Source organism: Rhincodon typus, chromosome 29 (assembly GCF_021869965.1).
Source record: "Rhincodon typus isolate 14 chromosome 29, sRhiTyp1.1, whole genome shotgun sequence".
NCBI lineage: Eukaryota > Metazoa > Chordata > Chondrichthyes > Orectolobiformes > Rhincodontidae > Rhincodon > Rhincodon typus.
The window spans coordinates 21,270,452-21,290,949 of record NC_063360.1 but is presented as its reverse complement, the minus strand read 5'-3'; the positions used below and the strand labels follow the sequence as shown (position 1 = coordinate 21,290,949).

General features: G+C 39.0%; 1 protein-coding gene across 1 annotated transcript in view; it reads right to left on the bottom strand.

Annotated features, from left to right (window-relative positions):
• Positions 1-10,753: 10,753 nt before the first annotated feature.
• LOC109914325 (inactive tyrosine-protein kinase PEAK1-like) overlaps positions 10,754-20,498 on the bottom strand; it is a 108,628-nt gene continuing 98,883 nt past the window's right edge. Inside the window, exon 4 of the mRNA XM_020513908.2 lies at positions 10,754-14,423. Within this exon, the coding sequence (XP_020369497.1) occupies positions 13,311-14,423 (1,113 nt within the window). The 3' untranslated portion in view covers positions 10,754-13,310. The remainder of the gene's footprint in view (positions 14,424-20,498) is intronic.

The window sequence follows — 20,498 nt, the reverse complement described above, 5'->3', positions numbered from 1 at the left end:
AATCCAAAAAGAAAACCAAGTAAATTCCTGGGAGAGGTGAAGAAACAGATTAAACTCACTGCCTAAATCAGGGAAAAAAGTCTGAAAAATTTTCCTCAAACCACACACCACCTTGCCTCTCCATAGACAATCAAAACTTATCTGCAAGATCACTCTGGCTCTATCTTTTGTAAATTATAATCTCTGCCTCAGCTAGAAACAGATCCAGATATTTATTGAAAACAAATCATCTAATCCAAATTCTATATCACAATGATGACTACTCTACAAAATGTACTTAACTGGCTATAAACTACTTTGGGGTGTCTGAAGGCAGTGAAAAGCTTTGCATAATCTTTAAAAAAAAAGAACTGCAGATACTGGAAATCAGAAATAAAACCAGAAATTGCTGGGAAAACTCGGTAGATTTGGCAGCATCTGTGGAGACAAAGCAGACTCAATGTTTTAGGTCCAATGACTCTTCTTCTGAACTGATTGTAACTAAGAAAAGGTTGATATATATATTGAAGATGGGGTGGGGGGAGGGGGAGGAGGAAAATATAGGTGGAGATGGAGCCCAGAGAAAGAGAACAACAGTTAGACAGACAAAGGAATGGGTAACGGTCAGCCTTGGGGGAAATAATAACTGATAATTGGGACCATTAGTAGCTGACAATGGGATGGCTATGATAGCAGTCCATGTGATGGCAAGACCAGTGTGTGGAGGTTGGGGTTAAGGACATGGGAGAAGGTGCTAAGGCCCTAAAATTATTGAACTCAATATTGAGTCCTGAAGGCTGCAGGGTCCCCAAGCAGAAGATGAGATGTTGCTCTTCCAGCTTGCACTGGGCTTCTGCAGCAAGCCTGAGACAGAGATTTTTGCTAGGGAACACAGTGGTACGTTGAAGTGAGATAACAAGGTGTAGAGCTGGATGAACACAGCAGGCCAAGCAGCATCAGAGGAGCAGGAAGGCTGACGTTTCGGGCCTTGACCCTTCTTCAGAAATGGGGGAGGGGAAGGAGGTTCTGAAATAAATAGGGAGAGAGGGGGAGGCGGATAGAAGATGGATAGAGGAGAAGATAGGTGGAGAGGAGACAGACAGGTCAAAGAGGCGGGGATGGAGCCAGTAAAGGTGAGTGTAGGTGGGGTGTTAGGGAGGAGATAGGTCAGTCCAGGGAGGACGGACATGTCAAGGGGGCGGGATGAGGTTGGTAGGTAGGAGACGGGGGTGGGGCTTGAGGTGGGAGGAGGGGATAAGTGCGAGGAAGGACAGGTTAGGGAGGCGGGGACGAGCTGGGCTGGTTTTGGGATGCGGTAGGGGGAGGGGAGATTTTGAAGCTTGTGAAATCCACATTGATACCATTGGGCTGCAGGGTTCCCAAGCGGAATATGAGTTGCTGTTCCTGCAACCTTCGGGTGGCATCGTTGTGGCACTGCAGGAGGCCCAGGATGGACATGTCGTCTGAGGAATGGGAGGGGGAGTTGAAATGGTTCGCGACTGGGAGGTGGAAGCTCAGGGTCATTTTTGTGGACAAAACATAGATGTTGTGCAAACTGGTCGCCCAGTCTGCGTTTCATCTGCCCAATGTAGATGACCACTTGTGAGCAGTGAATACAGTAGACTAGATTGGGTGAAGTGCAGGTAAATCACTGTTTCACCTGGAAGGTGTGTCTGGGGTGTTGGATACTGAGGAGGGAGAAGTAAATGGGCAGGTTTTGCTTTCTCTCCATAGATGCTGCCAGACCTGCTGAGTTTTCCCAGCAATTTCTGTTTTTGTTCCTACATAATTCAAATTTTCCTATTCTTTCTTTTCATTGAGTCTTTAGTAGAGCCTGTCAGCTAAGTGGTTGAGGGCAATCATCAGATGCCATCTGTCTGGACTTTCAGAAAGCCTTTGATAAGGAAACATATAATAGAATCTAATGGAATTAGTGGTAATGTGCTGCAGTTGATTTTGAGTAGGCTCAATGGGTAGGGGCAGAAACAACAACAATAAGTTGCTTTTCTATAAAGCCTTTAAAGAATAAAAATCTCAAGGCATTTCACGGACATATAAATCGGACAAATATTGACTCCAACTTAAAAGACACTAGGATGAAGAGGTTGGTGAGGAAGAACAGGAGCACTTATAAAGTCATTTGAACAGTTTTTTTAGTCCTGGCAGGAATAGTAAGTACACTGTTCGAAGACTTTTAATGATATGCTGGTCATTTGCTGTCTTATGCACCGCTCATTTTCACCCCCAGAATGGCTTACTTTGGCCTCTGCCCGCCCCTGACATACTTTCTGCAGTAACAATATTGAGCTACATGATATTGATCTGCCTGTAGTCAGCCAGTTGGTTATTTATATCCATTTTTATATGAATAGGCTGTTAGCAGAATGCAAATGAGGCTAGAAGTAATCCACAATTGAGTGTTGTAGACAAGAGAAGGTCCAACAAAATGTGCTGAGGGTTGCATTAAGACTTGGATAACTGTGCCAAAGTTTCAATATAGACTGACCATTGTCTAGGGCCTTTCCGCTATAGTATACTGAGGGTTGGAGACTATATAAAAACACTTGGGCCATATGTGCCAGAGAATGTTTGACATGAAATATAATTTTACACTGACACTATATCCTGTAATGGCAAGGGTAGTGATGCATTTCATTTACTGTATTGAACAACACTGATCTGTATAGGACTATATGTAATGGCAAATTTGAGCTGTTACATATTGTGCCTTTGCAAATTGTATGAACAAAGGATACTTTTGGAAGATTACGTTTTTAGACAAATAATCTGTTTTATTGGCAAAAGAAGACAATGTTGTGGAAGCTTGTGAACTTGCATTGATCTGGCAGAATTGCAAGAATACTAAATCACAAGTGAACAATTTTTATACTGCATGAGAAGTGGGTGCTGATTGGTTGGCAAGTGGATTCTGGTTGGTAGAGCCATTGTCATGGAGAATGCAAGTGGGAACAGTGAACTGCCAAATCCTTTGCTTCAATTCAAAGGAGGCAAGCTTATTCTAATTGGTCAAAGCATTGCTGTGAGGAATGCATCAGGGAATGGCTGTTCCCCAAAGTTTTTGTTTGTTTGAAAAAGGCATAATGCATGGACACTCTTTTCCTGTTTGCAAAGAACATGGTCATGTGTAGTGTGCAGGTCTATCATGTGTAAGTGAAACAAAATGAGAGCCTGATTTGTAATCCTGACCTGGTTATTAGTATAAATCTTAGCACAAACTGGATTGTTTAGCAAGTGTTGTCCAACTGTGGAAACTTATTTAATTTTGGAGCCAGTGTTCTGAGTTTTGCAAGTATGGGCTGTGTTGAGTACAGTCGTATATTGCCTGTTGTGAACAGCCAAAGGAACAAGATGATCGATATGATCTAATCATTAGGATGCATGGCCTACATCCCAGCATTGTACTAGCACGTTACTCATTTATATGGTTGGCTGGAGGTCTTTTTGGATTGACAGTATCACCGTTAGTGGAGAATACCACTTGTGTTGCTATTGCACGGCTTGATCTGTTGTTAAAATGTTTGAGACACCTTACCCTTAGAGGGTAATTTGAGTTAGATTGGGCATTTTTAGGAGTGAACATTGTGCCCTCAGGCCCATTCCTGAGTTTGCATGATGAATAGCAAGCAGTGATCTTATCAGAGTAACCATTGTCCCAAAGGATAGCTTTGGTGCACCTTATCTTGGCATCAATTTTGCATCGTAAGCAAATGGTTTGGGCCTAATTTATGAAGTTGTTGATAAAGCCAATGTTATAATTTGTGGAACTGTAGGAATCCCAATGCATGTACTGATGAGTGAAAAAAGGCATGTATGGACAAGAATTGAAAATGCTTTAACAGATTTTTCAATGAGCATTTTGAGAAAAAGGAGTTCAGTTGACTGCTACATTTTAAAGGTGAATTTTAGCACAAGATGGAGCTCATTAAAGTGCTAAGAAAGTTCTTGTATAATTTTGCAGATTGAAATGTAACAAATGTATCATTTATGCATTGGAACTATGCAAGGGGTAGGGGGTTAGGGGTCATTCCATTGTAATACATTTCTCATGGAAACTGATGAAGATGTTAGTGAGAGTTAGTCTAGAGGGCCATGACAACACCATCTACTTAGGCACACACGCTATCATTAAAGATGAACTCAGGTCCACAAGTTGCAAAGTTTATCAGTTCAATAGTTTAATGAGTACAGATTCAGGCAATGATGTGGGTCTAGCCACTGACATAGTGATGCTGTGCAAATGTCTATTGCTTCCTTGAGTGGTACATTAGTGAAAAGGTTAACAATGTCAAATAAGCACATGAACATGATATTGCTATCGATAGGCAAGGCACAGCACAGCCATACCGCGCTTCAATATATAATTAAGAAGGCAGTTACGTTTTCTTGAGTGAAAGGAAGTAACAATCTAATGACCAAACCTGAGAAAAATAATAAAGAAACAAAATCAAACAGAAACACAGGTACAAAATTTTGAAAGGGGATAGTGTCCAGTATAAAAGGGAATGTAAAAGAATATTTAGTTTAAAGTCCTCAGGATGTCCCTGAATTATTAGGTTTTAACCTGTCACCACAGTTGGTTAGGGATGTCCTGAATCAATGGCAGCCGAATGTTGAGATAGCTTTCAGTTTTCGCTGATCAGAGTTTCACACCAGTTTGCGTCATCATCTGGAGCTTTGTCCTTTGACAGGTCAAGAGGGAGCAAAGAAAGAGAGAGTAACTTCTCCAGTTCCAGATCCATCTTCCTGCACTGTCAAAAAAAACTCCCTGAAATACAGGGATAACAAGTTGTAGAGCTGGATGAACACAGCAGGCCAAGCAGCATCAGAGGAGCAGGAAGGCTGACGTTTCGGGCCTAGACCCTTCTTCAGAAATACAGTTGGTTTATGTATTCCAATGCCCAAGTTTCTTGTTTTTAAGCTGGATAATTGTAGACAATTTTTAACATCTCCAACATGCAAACTTTCCAAGGAGACGGAAATGAAATGGGATATACCAATCCAGTTTACTGTTTTCAGTTTCTAGAATGACGTATCAATTTCAGTTCAGGCTTGTTCTTGTTTATTGCTGATTTCATGAAGTTTGACTCATTGATCAGGAAATCATAGTGGCTATTTTTAAGTCAGCTTTTTTTCCTCTTTGTTCCATTTCAGTCCAGGGAAGTCCCAGGCATTAAGATCAGATCATGTAAGTCAGAAATTGTTAGTTGGTATTGAACCATTGTCATGACAGTGGAAAACCTGCTCTGAACTGATTGGAGTCATAGAGTCATAGAGATGTACAGCACAGAAACAGACCCTTTGGTCTAACTGGTCCATGCCAACCAGATATCCTAAATAAATCTAGTCTCATTTGCCAGCATTTGGCCCATATCCCTCTAAATCCTTCCTATTCATATACCCATACATATGCTTTTTAAATGTTATAATTGTACTAGTCTCCACCACTTCGTCTGGCAGCTCATTGCATGAAGGCACCACCCTCTGTGTGAAAAAGTTGCCCCTTGGGTCCCCCTTTTAAATCTTTCCCCTCTCATTTTAAACCTATGACCTCTAGCTTTGGAGTGCCCCACCCAGGGGAAAAGGCCTTGTCTATTTATCCTATCCACGCCTCTCATGGTTTTATACAGATCTCAATAAAACATATAATGAGAAAAGAATCCACTCTACTCACTATTGTAGATTTTAAAAAAAAGTAAGGTTACATTTTAAAAAGTCATTTAGCTGCTCCCCTGCAGTGAGCTCTCCCACACAGGTTTCCCAAGGTCAGTTGTGAATTTCGCTGTTTGTTAATTTTTTCTTAGACGAACTCTGATGCCCAGGGATACTTGAAATCAAACAGCAGAATAGTCAGCTGTGTAGATTCACTGCTGGGTCAGACAGCACTGCAGGTTTATTTCTCCATTTGATTCACTGCCCATGTGGTCACTACCTTTGTCTGTCTTCCTTCTTTTTAAAGTGCCATTGGTTTGTTTTTTCTAACCGAAGTTCCAAAGCAACGCAACAGCTTATAAAACATTAATTACTGCTCTTAGAATTTGAGGAAATCATCTCCAATACTAAAAATACCTCAAAAAAGGAGCAGCTCTTACAGCCACAACTTTTTCCTGTCCTCCACCTTGAATTACCCAGAATCCTTTTTGCAGTAATTGCCTCAACCATTTGGCCAATTTGTAATTTGCAGAACCAGTCATATATAAGATAGGGCGTAAAAGGACATCACTTTTGAGCGTCTTGGGAAGCCATACATACATGAATACAGTGAACATTAGGATGAATCCCATCATTTACTGCATCTTCAGCAGTACTCAAGTTCTGTGCTACCAAACAACAATCAATTGTATTTAAAATAGAAAAGGACTAGTAATGTAGACACTACTCAGTTTCACAAACAAATGCAGCTCATATTGGTTATTTAGGTGTGAGACAGTTGGTGAGAAATGAGAAACTTCTGGCCCTCCACATCTTCTGAGCATTACTGTGTTGTTGTTTTTAGCAGCAAGGTGTTTAAAATTATCATAACTGCACATATTTTCTCTTCCAAAGCTAACTAAAACTTCTTCCAGTATGAAAAATTCCATTTCTGGTTTGCACAAAGGTTGACTTAATTTCTAATCTGTCCAGTCACTAACATGAACATACTAAAGCATTAGAAGCTTAGCATTTCCTGCATTCTATCTTTTTTCTCACTTTCCTCTGTTGAAGGTAGTGACTCATGCTTGTGTCATGGTCAGAACAGGCAAGAGGATATTGCATGTTTTAATTGAAAACAAAAGTTGGCTGACAGCACGTCAGGTGATTCTGGCAATATCAACTCCAGACAACACCTGAAACTCAAAACAAAATGCACATTAAAACTTTTAAGCCCTTTTGTTGAGGATGAACTGTAAACAAGTTAAGACTTTTATAAATCAGCCAACTTGTTCTCCTGGGCCAGAGACTCTTCAAAACTCAGTGTCCTTTCATTAAAGAACATCAAAGGATTATTTGTATTGGCTGAGAAGAAGACCCTGGCTGTGTCTCAAAGGATGAAAGACCATCATAAAGAATGTGCATTGGCCCAACACATGATCTGTTTTGGAAGAAGGGTTTTGGACTTGTAAGAGGATCACATTATTAAGCCAGCCTGTTTGTGACCTGCCTTTAACAATAATGGCAGAGTATCCTACAAATACAACCTTAAGGTGATACAAAGAGCAGAAAGAAAGCTGACAACATTGTTAAGCGACAGGAAGCAGCTGACTGCTTAATGGTGGTGCTGCAGAATGTAAAATAAGGTCCCCTATACAGTAAAAAATCTATTCTGTTTTGAATTTGATTACTTTTCTTTGCAATATCACTTTCCTTCTTTCCAACAACCACCCAATCTTCCTTCCACTCCCCTGCAGCATTCTGATTCCCCACCCACTCCCTGGCCTTCCTGACACTCCCAGATAACAAGGAGACCTCCTACACTGTTCATTCCCTCACCCAGTGACAGTCTTTGTCCCACTTTTGCCAAGACCCTAACCCCAGTCTCACTTCCCCAGCCCCTCATCAGCAATGCATGTGCATGGAATATGGTGACATTATCAGCACATGTGCAGCCATTTCCTGTGACCTGTATCACCACAGCCAGTTGACAAATTATGGATATTCACTCTGAAAAGCAAAACATCACAAGAAATCTCAGCTGAAAGACCAGCTGAAAAGTAAAAAAAAACAATCTCTACCAATCAGTTCCATCAACAAATTCACCTGACGGCTGACCTCCTGAGAATTCAACTACAAGAAATCTCACAGCTTATTGAAAAAGCTTCAGTTTTATCAAACCTGCACTCCAGCTGAAGAATCAATTGAGCTTAAAGAAAAACTACAGGGTGGATGCAAAAGAGGCTGAACTCATTATAACATATGATTGTAATCTTCCTTTTCATTTGAACAAGATCTTTGTGTATGTGATAATTTGTGTGAGATGTCTCATTTTAAAAAGAAACTTCTAGGACAAAAGAAGGTTATCTAGGATTACAAAGAGATCTTGATCAATGGAGTCAATGGGCTGAGGAGTGGCAGAGGGAGTTTAATTTGGATAAATGCAAGGTATTGCATGTTTGTAAAACAAACAAGGGCAAGACTTATACAGTTAATACTAGGGCCCTGGGTAGTGTTGTAGAACAGAGAGACCTAGGGGTCCAGGTACATAATTCTTTGAAATATACGTCACAGGTAGACAGGGTAGTTAAGAAGGCATTTAGCATGCTTGCTTTCATTGTGCAGACCTTTGAGTATGGGAGTTGGGACATTATGTTGAAGTTGTAAAGGACATTGGTGAGGCCTCTACTGTAGTACTGTGTCCAGTTCTGGTAGCCCTGTTATAGGAAGGAGATTGTTTAACTGGAAAGAGTTCAGAAAATATTTACCAGGATATTACTGAGAATGGAGGTTTTGTGTTATAAAAATAGGTTTGATAGGCTGGGATATTTTCCGCTGGAGCATAGGAGGTTGAGGGGTGACCTTATAGAGGTTTTTAAAATCATGATGGGCATAGATAAGGTGAATAGCAAAAGTCTTTACCATAAGGTGGGGGATTTCAAAATTAGAGGGTATATTTTTAAAGTGAGAGAAGAAAGATTTAAAAAGAATATGAGAAGCAACTGTTTTACAGAGAGTGTCTAGTGCGTGGAATGAACTGCCAGAGGAAGTGATAGATGCAGGTGCAGTTACAACATTTAAAAGACATTTAGATAAGTACATGAATTGGAAAGGTTTGGAGACATATGGGCCAAACGCATGCAAGTGGGACTAAGTCGGCATAGACTGCTTGGACCGAAGGGTCTGTTTCATGCTATATGACTCTATACTTTGATGATATGTGTGTGATAATAAATAATCTGCTTTATTTTTAAATTCACAAGCCCATTGAAATGTTTTCAGTTGGGACAAATCACCATGATGGTAAGAAAATACACACACTTCACACATAAATACTTAATGATCATGGACAATAATGAAGCAAATAATTTCTGTGCATGACATCAGGTTTAGCTCTGTGGATACTGGTAAATCTCTGGTGCAATAGCTCAATGGTTGTAATTATCCTGAACTGTATATCATAGTGCAATCCAATCTTCATCCAATATCTGTGTCTTTTCACTGGTGCCAATGGATAGTGATTAGGAAATGAAACCTTGATGGTTTTACTTTGTCCTTATCCAGAGATCAACAGTAGCATCCCACTTTGATCTAGTGGAGATCAATTAGCTCAGTTTAAAATAAAGATGGTATTTTTCATTGTATTTAAGCCAGAATTGCTAATATGGAATTGTGATTAGTGTGCTGTCCCCATCTGATGTCCAAATATGACATTTATACATATAAGGTATGCAGGAATGCTCAAATGAACGAGTTATCGTCTTGACTGAAATCAGTGTCATAGTTTTGTAGTTCATGCTCTACCCCTTCTGATTTTTTTATCCAGTGGGAAAAAGCAACTTGGATATATTCTGTTTGTGTCCCTGATTCCAATTGTTTTCCCTTGGTGTGTAGGGTGAGGGGCATTGATGGTGGAGTATGTATCCTCTCCCATTTGTTCCTGTTAAAGACTTGCAAATTAAGGAAACTCAGGTTTCTCATCACTTGCACTCTACAAATGATGAATGCTGGGGCTGCCTATTATTATGTGATCAACGAGGGGACCCTAAAGTTGATTTTGCAGTGTCTGTTCACAGGGCCCACTTGTGTGACTTAAAAGAAAAATTTCCCTAAATCAGGCATCATTTTAATGCTGTGGAAGGACCCAGAGTCTGCCATTTCTTTTCATTTGTGGGATGTGGGCATTGCTGGCTAGGCCAGCATTTCTTGCCCATCCCTAGTTCCCCTTGAGAAGGTGGTGCTGAGCTGCTTTCTTGAACTGCTGCAGACAACTTGCTGTAGGTTGGCCCACAATACCATTAAGGAGGGAATTCCAGGATTTTGACCCAGCGACAGTGAAGGAACAGTGATAAATTTCCAAGTCAGGATAGTGAGTGGCTTGGAGGGAACTTGGAAGTGGTGGTGTTCCTATTGCCATAGGGGGAGGCGATGGCCTAGTGGAATGTTAATCCAGAGACCCAGATAATGTTCTGGGGACCTGGGTTCAAATTCTGCCACAGCAGATGGTGGAATTTGAATTTAATAAATATCTGGAATTAAGAATCTAATGATGACCGTGAATCCATTGTCGATTGTTGGAAAAACCCATCTGGTTCACTAATGTCCTTCAGGGAGGGAAACTGCCATCCTTACCTGGTCTGGCCTACTTGTGACTCCAGACCCACAGCAATGTGGTTGACTCTTAATTGCCCTCTGGGCAATTAGGGATATGCAATAAATGCTGCCTAGCCAGCGATACTCTCATCCTGTGAATGAATAAGAAAAAAAATATATAGATCCCCAACATTGATTCAATCCTGAGAATACACCAGGGAGCATGGCTCTGGTATATGAATGGCACTGCCCCAAAGACCAGCAATGGACTCCAGGGTGAACCAAAGTTCATAGCTGTGCCTAAATAGGGTGGCATGGCAGCAAGAATAGACCCACATATCTCTGGATTGCATCATGTGGCTGGACTATCAGTGACTGTTTTGTACCCTCTAGTATAACAAGTCACTCAGACATTATTTCTGAAATCAAATTTAATAAAACAGAGATCCTGAGAGGATTTTGAAGCAATACCTAACTTGCTTCTCCCTCCATTCCAATATAGACTGAAGCAAAAATGAATAAAATTATAATATATTCTTAAATAATCACTTGTGACTTTTATTTGAAATAGATGAAAACAGTGAACATCCGCAATCTAATTTACAGCATAATTAATGAAACAGATTGAGTGAAAAAATTGATGTACAGGAAAGTTTCAAATTGCAGTTGATTTTTACATATGATTGACTTCTGACACCTGATACTTTTCCATGTGACTCACATTGGCAAATCTGCCTTTCTAACTTCAAGAGAATTTCAAGGTTGGATTAAGATTATTACAAATCCTTAAGGATTGGCTTTATATTGATATTTCTGGTCAGATGAATACTGAATATTCAGCAGGATCCAGGTTCTTCCTCATTCTGTAAAACTGTTCATATTATGATTATGTTTCTCAGAGAGATTGTTCCTATGGAATGTTTGGTGTCCAGATATATTAACTGGCAGTGTAACTATGCAAAAATTTGAGAATTTTAAAATCATAAATAGCACAGAATAAGGTCATTTGACCTCCCATGCCTGGGTCAGCTCTTTGAAAGACATATCTACTAAGTCCCTCTCCCTTATTCTTTCCCCTTTGCCCTGTAATTTTCTCAAGTGGTTATCCGATTCCCTTATCGAATTGCATTGAATTCCATCACCCCTTTATTCAGGGCATTCCATAGTAAGGCTCACTGAGCAAATCTCAGCATGCATAACTATTAAAAAACTGGATGCATTTGTCTGATTGGAAATTCAGTTGTTAAGGACATTTTATGCTAATCAATATTTGCAATTTTTAAAAATTGTTAGCAGATCTAGTTTATAACAAGAAAAAGATATTGTTTTGAAAATAGTGCTGCTGTACAATGCCTGAAATATAAGTACAAACAATAGAATAAATAATTACATAATCATAAGGTTCCACTGCTGTCTGCAGCTGGGCAGTAGAATTCTGATGGGAATGTTATGATTAGTTTTTAAAAATTAGTTCTGTCAGAACCTGTGGAGGTCCAACTGGAGCAAAGGCTGGGAACTTTGTAGTGAGTAACTAACCTCCAGAGTATCCAGAGTCTTTCCATCATCTACAAGGTACAAGGCAGGAGGGTGACAGAATATCTCTACTTGTCTGGATGAGTGTGGCTACAACGACGTTTAGCAAGATTGACACCATCCAGCACAAAAGACTTGACTGGCACCCCAAAAGCTACTTTAAGCATTCATTCCTCACATTGTGCACAGACACTGCAGTGTGTACCATCAATGAGGTGCAGCTCTTCCACCTTGAACAGGGGCAGAATAAAGACACATGGAGCAACGCCTCCTGCATGCACTCCTTACAACATTGTGAATTTGAATGATATCACCGTTCCTTCACAGTCACTATGTGAAAAATTCGAAACTCTCTTTCTAACAGCTGTTTATGTATCTACGTCACATGAACTGGAACAGTTCAAGAAGGTAGCTCATCACCAAAAAAAAATTAAGGATGGGCCACAAATCCTGCCCTCATTGGATGCTCACATCCAATGAATGTGCATAAAAGAAAATTTGAATGTTATTTGAAACCACAAGTTGAAGAACTGTACATCAGACTGACTAAGCCTTTTCAATCAAGACTTTAATTTTCACTTATTTTAGTTTTGCAGTTATTAATTGTGATGGAGTTCAAGATGCCTGATAGTGCAATTACTTATTGTGCAAATATCTTACAATAGTTATTATCTGGGTGCAGCAAGCTAAAGTGGAAATCACTGAGTGTATGAGAAGACTTGATCATTTTATATAACTATATTTGTTAAAGATGGGTGGTAGGGAACGACAATAGTGAGCATTTACCCTATTGACCTTTGGTATTGGCACAGGTTCAAAGAATTATGATGGCCTAACCAAAGATTCACTTGATTTTATGCTATACTTTAACAAACAAACCTGAAGATTTGGAAAGAAATGTGCTCTTTTTATGAATGCATGTACGTTCATTTGGCACATTTAGTTAAATGAATACTGGCAACTTTCTAATCACACATGTAAATCATTTTGTTTACATTGGAGTCCATAGAGTGAATGCTGTTAGGTCAACTGCCTTAGGATGCATCACAACAGCATCTGCCACTAGCCAATATATATATGCACAGAATTCACAGCAAATTTTGTCAACAGCTATCAGCACTGGGAATGTTGCCTGATCTTATCCTATCTTTCTGGGGGCTTTCATCATACTTTGAATATAGTCCTAACTGAGATCAGTTAACCTAGCCCATGGTTTTGAAAATTGAGATCTGTATGGATAAGTACCTCACAGGATGATGAGTTAACCTAGGGAAAGATTGGAAATTCTTCGGAACTACTTCTTAATAGGTTATTGCATGGTAGTTACATTTCATCATTCACAATACATCCAGTCAATTGCTGTTTCATAGAATATAAGTGTCTGAATAAAGCTTTAGGCAGTTTAATCAAATTCACTCTGCCTGTGATATATTATATAACTTGACATTGTATAACTATAAGTTCTGTTGTTCTTGTGCAAGAGAAAATGGCAGTCTATTATTTGGCGTATAAGCTGCATTCATCAATGGACACTTGTATTGGTTTCATTTTCTTATTCAACACCCTTCTTCCAGTAGAATCTGTAGCCCCCCTACTGCTTGAAACACTGAGTTAGGAGTAGCAAATGCAAAATACTGGCAGCAAAGCCAGTCTTCCAGTTTTACTGGCTTCTCATCATTTAGAAACCTTTCCCCATAATTCAGCATCAGCAAAATGCGTTTCATGTCCAACCAGTTTTTCAGCAACTGAGGTGGATCTTTGAATCCAGTGTTCAGACTGAACACATTCTGGTCTGGGCCCCAAAGTAAGGCCTGTAAGATGTGTTTTGCTTGACTGATATGTATTCTTTTATTAGGATCTGCACATAAGAGTAAGTGGGCAAGATGTTGAAGCCTTTCAGAATAAATAGATAACAGGCGAATCTGAGGCAGGTCTCCTGTACTGTATTCTTCATAATGCTTTTGGCTTGAAATGCTCTCAATAGGATTTGACATGTGTAGCACCTCATAGATCAAAATGCCCAATTGAAACTCATCAACCTTCTTGTACTGGGATGCAGACATCATTTCAGGTGCTAATCGGACCTGATCTGGGTGTAGTTTTTGATCAATTGCTGTACTCTTTTGTTTAGCTTTAGAGAAGTTGCTGATAATAAGTCTCGGCAGCTGAGGATTAGTACTTTGTTCTTTGCATCTTGGCTCAGCCACCTTAACCAGCAGGAGGTTTTCCAGACGGAGGTCACAATGTGTAACGTTATGATTTTTCAAGTGTTCCAATCCTAGACACAACTGCAGAAGGAGAAGACATATTTGACGTTCATAGACATCTGCCTGGGACTCATGGAGAGCCACTGAATCTTTTACAAAATCTGCCATGGTTTGATAGGGAACCTCCTGTGTAATGATCACAGCTTGAGGCCTTTGTGTTATATTATTGTCTGGTTGGGTTTCAGAGGTTTCTGCCTCAGCATCTGGCTCAGACTTGTTCTTTTCCACTTCCAAATCACCAGAGCTCAAGGCCGCATCTCCAGAAAGCAAAAGTTTTGTTGGAATCATGGCAACAAAATGGCCACACACCATTTGTACATTGAAATGGAAAGGGAGGCTTTCCTGTACGGAGAGGCCACAAGGCTGCATCTGCAGGGCTTCTTGGTTCAGAGTTTTGATGATCTGCATTTGGTAAAAGTAAAAAGAGATGTGTAATTAAAAAAGTATATCTTTTATAATGTTATTGCTTACGTTACTCTCAGTATAAAATTAAATTTATTTCTATGGGCCCACGAAGACAAAGATATCACTGAGGTAAGAAATGCCACTTCGGAATAATGACCAAAACTAAATAGATAAGTAAAATGTGAATGTAATACACTTAGCTGTTGCTGTAAGATTAAAGACATGACAGTAAAACCGTCTTTTCATTTTGATCAATAATAAAACTTGAAACTAATGACTGAATTAACTAATTTAATTCCAGCTCTTTGTAACTTTTTGGGGTGAAGGCTGTGAAACCTGCATAGCTATAATTGCAGACAATTGAATTCCTTGTTACAGATATTGACAGAGAAACTGGGTGGTGCACAGTATGCCTGTGAACTTATTGCCCAGAAGGAAAAAATAGAGTGAAAACAAACACTAATGCATGGAATGCTGGAGCATTATTCTGAGGTACAGAAAACAAGTTGGACTACTAAGTGTCATTTGCAAGTTTTACTTATTTTTCCTTCTGAGTGTTATAATTTTATGGAGAGGACTGGTTCTCGGTCACAGGCTGAAGAGCCAGTTAGAAACCCTCTGGCCACCAGTATTGGCCACCAGGTACGTGGTGACTGCTGCTAGGATGACACCCACTGGACACCTAGGTTTGCAAAATGACCCAGGCCAGAGGTAAGTGGTAGTGGGGGTCTTTTCAGAAGAGTAGAGTGGAAGACACTGGGGAGGACAATGTAATGGATTGGCATCATGGGCAGAGGATCACTTGTAGTAGCAGACAGAAAGAAAATGCATTGATAGCAGTGAAGTCTGGAAGGCTCTCCGTCTCTTTCTCTCGCTGTTTCCTTCGCATCATCCTGAAAGTCAGCACCAATCATAAAACAAATCAGAGAATATCATTCACTGAGAACTCAAAGTTTCAGCAAGTCTCACTACGGCTGAAGATATCAACTAAACATCCATGGTCCTGGGTTCAATTGTAACAACTCAAGACCTCAAGAACTTTTAAAGATGCATATTTTTATCTTTTATTTTACAAGACATGCCCTTTTTTTAAAATTTGTGTTTTAAAATTGTCTTTGTTTGTTTTTGATGTCACATTTTAATTTTTTTGAGGTGAGCAAGTAATAAAATTCTACTTTCTTCCACACATGTAACATTGTCATTGGCTCCTAAACTTTGACTAGAATTACATTTTAATTGACATATAGCTGCACGCTAAAAAGAATTAAAAATCTTTCTTGTGGACAGCTGAGTGGGTTTGAAAGAAGGGAAGCCAATTCTTCATCTGGTTGTAACAAAGCCAGCAGCTCAACTGAGGGGAAAAAATGGTTCTTTCGAAAACGTCTAAAAATAAACCTGAGAAAAAATGTTTTCTTGGGTCTGTATCATAAAAGTTCTAAAAATTTAATTGTGTGATATAGCAATGTGCTAAAAGGAATTAAAAATCTTCACTGCAGCCAGTTGAGGGAGTTTAAAATGAAGGAAGCTGATTTCCTCCTCCTCTTCTAGCTGTAGGTCATCACAAGGTTCCTGTTTTTGGATGCCTTGGGAGGCAACTGAACTTGTTGAACTTCTTGATAGCAGTTCAATGCATCTAGTTGGTTTTGTTGGCTGTTTCAAGGGCTTGTTCACTCTCAACCATGATGGTGTGGAACCAGAGCTACATTCAGGTCAGACCAGCTAAAGACAATAGGTTTAACTTTCTAAAGTGCATTGGCTTTGGCAACCAACTTTTTACTTTTAATTTTTGAAAACTGGATTGAAATTCTAAAATGGACATGGTGGCATTTGGACTCATATTCACTGAATACTAACCTTACAAGGTCACCACTACAATTACATCCCTCACAAGCATTGGATATATGTCCCGCTCAACTATTCAAACCATTCAGTATAAAACATGTTACTTTGTAGATATTTATGACTGACAAGTGAGTCAGACATTATTGGGGTAGCTGGGAAAGTGGAATTGAGACAACAATCAGTTCAGTATTGGTCTTGTTGAATGCCAGAGCAGACTTGAGGGGTTGAATGGCCTACTGTTGTTTCTAATTCATAAGTTTGTTTGTCGAGAAAAGTAAAGCTGCAAACCGATTGCATCACAATTAAATAAAAGTTACTTTCTTCAAATGATTAATTAACAGACACAATGTATTAATAATCTTAAGATAAAATGCTCAGAACTGGGTTACCAATTGATAGCTTTACCAAAATTTTAATAAAATGATCAAATATATCTATACCAATAAATAAGAAATTTTATTTGTTGGTGACTTGATAGTTACTGTTACTGAAGAAAAACTTTCACATAACATTTTTACATAAACTAAATTATTTCTCTGTTTTTACAGAATATTTTAGAATTTCAGTATAGGGGGTACGTTTTCCGAAGTAGACTTGTTTTAAGTGTACGTTTTATATGTAAGTATAGATGCAAGATTCTTAAACGTTTGACTTCTGATACTCTTTGTTGTTCCAGTATTGAGAGTCTTTTACATTCTTCATGCAAGCACATGATTTGGATCAACATTTCTGCAATTTCCTCATGCTGATTACAAAATTAAATTCTTATAGCCAGAAAATATTGTGTAATTTTCAAATACTAAATCTGTATTACAAAAGCAAAGTGCTGCAGATGCTGGGAGCAGAAAATGTTAGAAATATTTAGTTGGTTTGGCAGCCTCTGTGGAGAAAGAAACAGCATTTTCAAGTCTGTGATGTTTCTTGCAAGAGTGAATGAAGCATAAAAATGGGAGTCTTGCTACTATATAGGGCACTGGTGAGACTGACCTAGAGTACTATGTACAGTTTTGGTCTCCTTAATTAAGGATGAATATGCTTTCATTGGAAGTAGTTCAGGTAACGTTTGATTACTGGGTTGAAGGATTATTTTATGAGGAAAGTTTAAGCATGTTGGGATTAGTTATATATTTTGGAATTTAGAGGAATGAGAGACAATCTTATTGATTCTTGAGGGTAGATAAGTGCATGTTGCCCTCATGGGGGAATGTACAACTAGGGAGAAAAATGAAATAAAAAGGCTTCTCTCATTTCAGACAGAGGTGTGGAAAACAGTTTTTTTCTTAGAAGATCATTAGTCTGTGGAATTACCTTCCTCAAAGAACATTGGAGGCTAGGCCACTGAATATATTCAAAGCTGAGTTAGGCAGATTTTTGATCTACAAGGAAATCAAGTGTTATGAGGTGGAGTCAAGGGCACAATTTTGTTTTTATGACAATCAGCCATCATTCCAAATTTTCCCATTGAATTCACATTTCACTATCTGCCATTGTGAGATTCAAACCCATGTCCCCAGACTATTATGGTTGGGGTTCTGAATTATTCGTGCAGTGACATTTCCACTTTGCCACTGCATTCTCTGGATCAACTGTAATGTTATTGAACAACACAACAGGCTCAAGACCTATTCCTGCTCCTATTTCTTATAACCTTATGGTCAGGACTTAAACAAATGTTTGAAATATAAAAGGGTGGAGGCATTGGTGGGCTGGCTGGCAGAGGGATATACAGAAGAATAAAAGGAAAGGATAGAATAGAGGCCAGAAGGTATTAAATGACTAAAGGTTCTATGGTGCAAAGGCGAAGGGAATGGTACTGAGGTGTGAAAAAGTACTAAGAATATGTCACAACCCTGGATCAGAACCTTAAAGTATTTATAGATTTTTAAAAAATGATTCCCTAGGCCCGAAACGTCAGCCTCTCTGCTCCTATGATGCTGCTTGGCCTGCTGTGTTCATCCAGCCCTGCACCTTGTTGTTCCGAATTGTGTTGTTTTTGAAAGGTGGACCACTATAGAAAAAGAGACTGTTTGGCAAAGTCTCATGTGAAGCCCATGGAATGTCATGCATATAAATTGTCAGGAAAATTTCCAACAGGGAGTGACTTAATATGAAGAGATAACAAGGGAGGCTTATTATCTCTCCTCTCTCAACAGACAGACATCACTTGAAGACATGCCTGTCTTATCATACAGAAATATACAAAACAAGGGTTAAAAATTGACAGCAACACTGGTCAATGTGTGTTACGGCTGGACATTATAGTGCATGAACTAGATTACTGTGAGGGCTGCCACTTTGAGAATAACCATTTGAAACACCCCAGCATTGCAGGTAAAATATTGGGAAAAATTCTTTCTCATTTTGAAAGCTGGAATTCAGGCACGGTCAAAAGGAAACAGAGTTTCAACTAACCTGCAAAACTAGGAATCTTGAAACTGACTGTTTCAGTTTTATTTCTTCTATTGTTTAATAATTAACAAATTCACTCTCTGTTAACTCAAGCCCCTTAGTCAAGCTCAATCCTGGTGAAATTGGTCCCTTTTAAAATATTTTGTTTGGTTGTGGGAGAAAGGATCCACAAGGGAATTGCTCCATTTCTAAATTAACCTTGATGTGACTAAGCAAAGGATAGATAAATAAGGAAGGGGAACCATTGATTTCTCCTCAACAAGGAGTTTAATGATTCGGGTATCCCATATAATTATTAACAAGTTGAAGATCCTTGCCCAAGTTCAGGGCATGAGAAACATGCTTACAAAAGGCATGAATGATAGGAAGGCAACTATTTGAACAGGAAGTAAAGGAATTAAAAAGAATATCTTTATATTAATCTGACAATAAGTCTACCATTACTGGAAAATTACTTTATTTGATGTCTTGCTACACTTGGCATAGAGGTACTGTGGTTGATTATAGTGGCCCCAGGTCACGCACCACAGGATAGGAATCAGGCTGTAAAACTCCAGTGTTGTACAGCCTAGTGCCACACATCCACAGTACCTTTAGCAATTAAACCATCAGGGCAGCCTCCAAAGAGGATGTATTTTTCTTCCAGACTTCACCTTTGGAAATATCAACACTTTATTTTATCAGTTGCAGTTATCATGTTGTGGTCTGAATTGAAGTAGCTTGGGTACATCTTCCATGATCGGTTGAGCAACGAAGAATCAATGTTATGTTATATCTGAAACAGCAGCAAGGAAGTTCATAATGAGAAAAGATTTGATTAAAAAAAGGTTTTGGATTCGGAGGAGCTTGAATGGAGGAAGTGGATAATTTCATACTTCCTCATATTATATACCATCTGCTACCTCGTTGCACAGTCACTTAACCAGTCTATGTCGCTTTACAGTACTTCTCTATTCAACACAACTTGCTTTCTCACTTAACTTTGTACTTTCATCAAACATTGATATATTATACTTGATTACCTTATCTACATCATTGGCATTGATTGTAAATAGCTGAGGCCTACACACTGATCCTTGTGGAAGTCCACGAGTTATACCTTGCCATTTTGAAAATTACATGTTTATTCTGACTCCCTATTTTCTGTCTTTTAACCAATCATCAATCTATACTAGCAGGTGATTCCCAATCCCATGAGTCCTAATCTTGTGCAACACTTTTCTGTGTAGCAGCAAAGAATGTCTTCTGAAAATCCAAACAGACTATATCCACTGATTCTAAATACTACCCTGTTAGTTACAGACTCAAAAATTTCTAATAGAATATATTAGTTATAGATTTTAGTATTTTTCCTGCTACTAATGTCAGGCTAAAAGATCTGTAATCCTTGTTTTCTCTCTCCCCACCATTCCTGTACAGATATGTGATGTTTGCTTCCTAATCCACCAAGAATGCTCCTTGATGGGACATAGAAGGCCAAAGCCTAACTAGTGACTTGGGCTTTTAAAGAGAACTTTGGTGATTAAGATGTTAGTTCCCCACTGTAGGAGAAGCGATCTTGTAGATTTTCCACACTCTTTTAACAATATAATCTCAGAAATGTAAGTTAATTGAAAGGGTGAAAACGTCAAAAGGAAGCATTTTTGAAACCAATGCAAGAAGCAAGTGAAATAGAAGGGAAGCTATGGAAATTAAATATTTATCTATTGAATGATGCAGCAAGAGTGTGAAATTTTCTCAGTTAGGTCCATCTTGCTGAACGTAGGTTGTATTTAGCTATAAGTAGACTCAGCAATGTTCTATAGATACCACAGAGAAAAT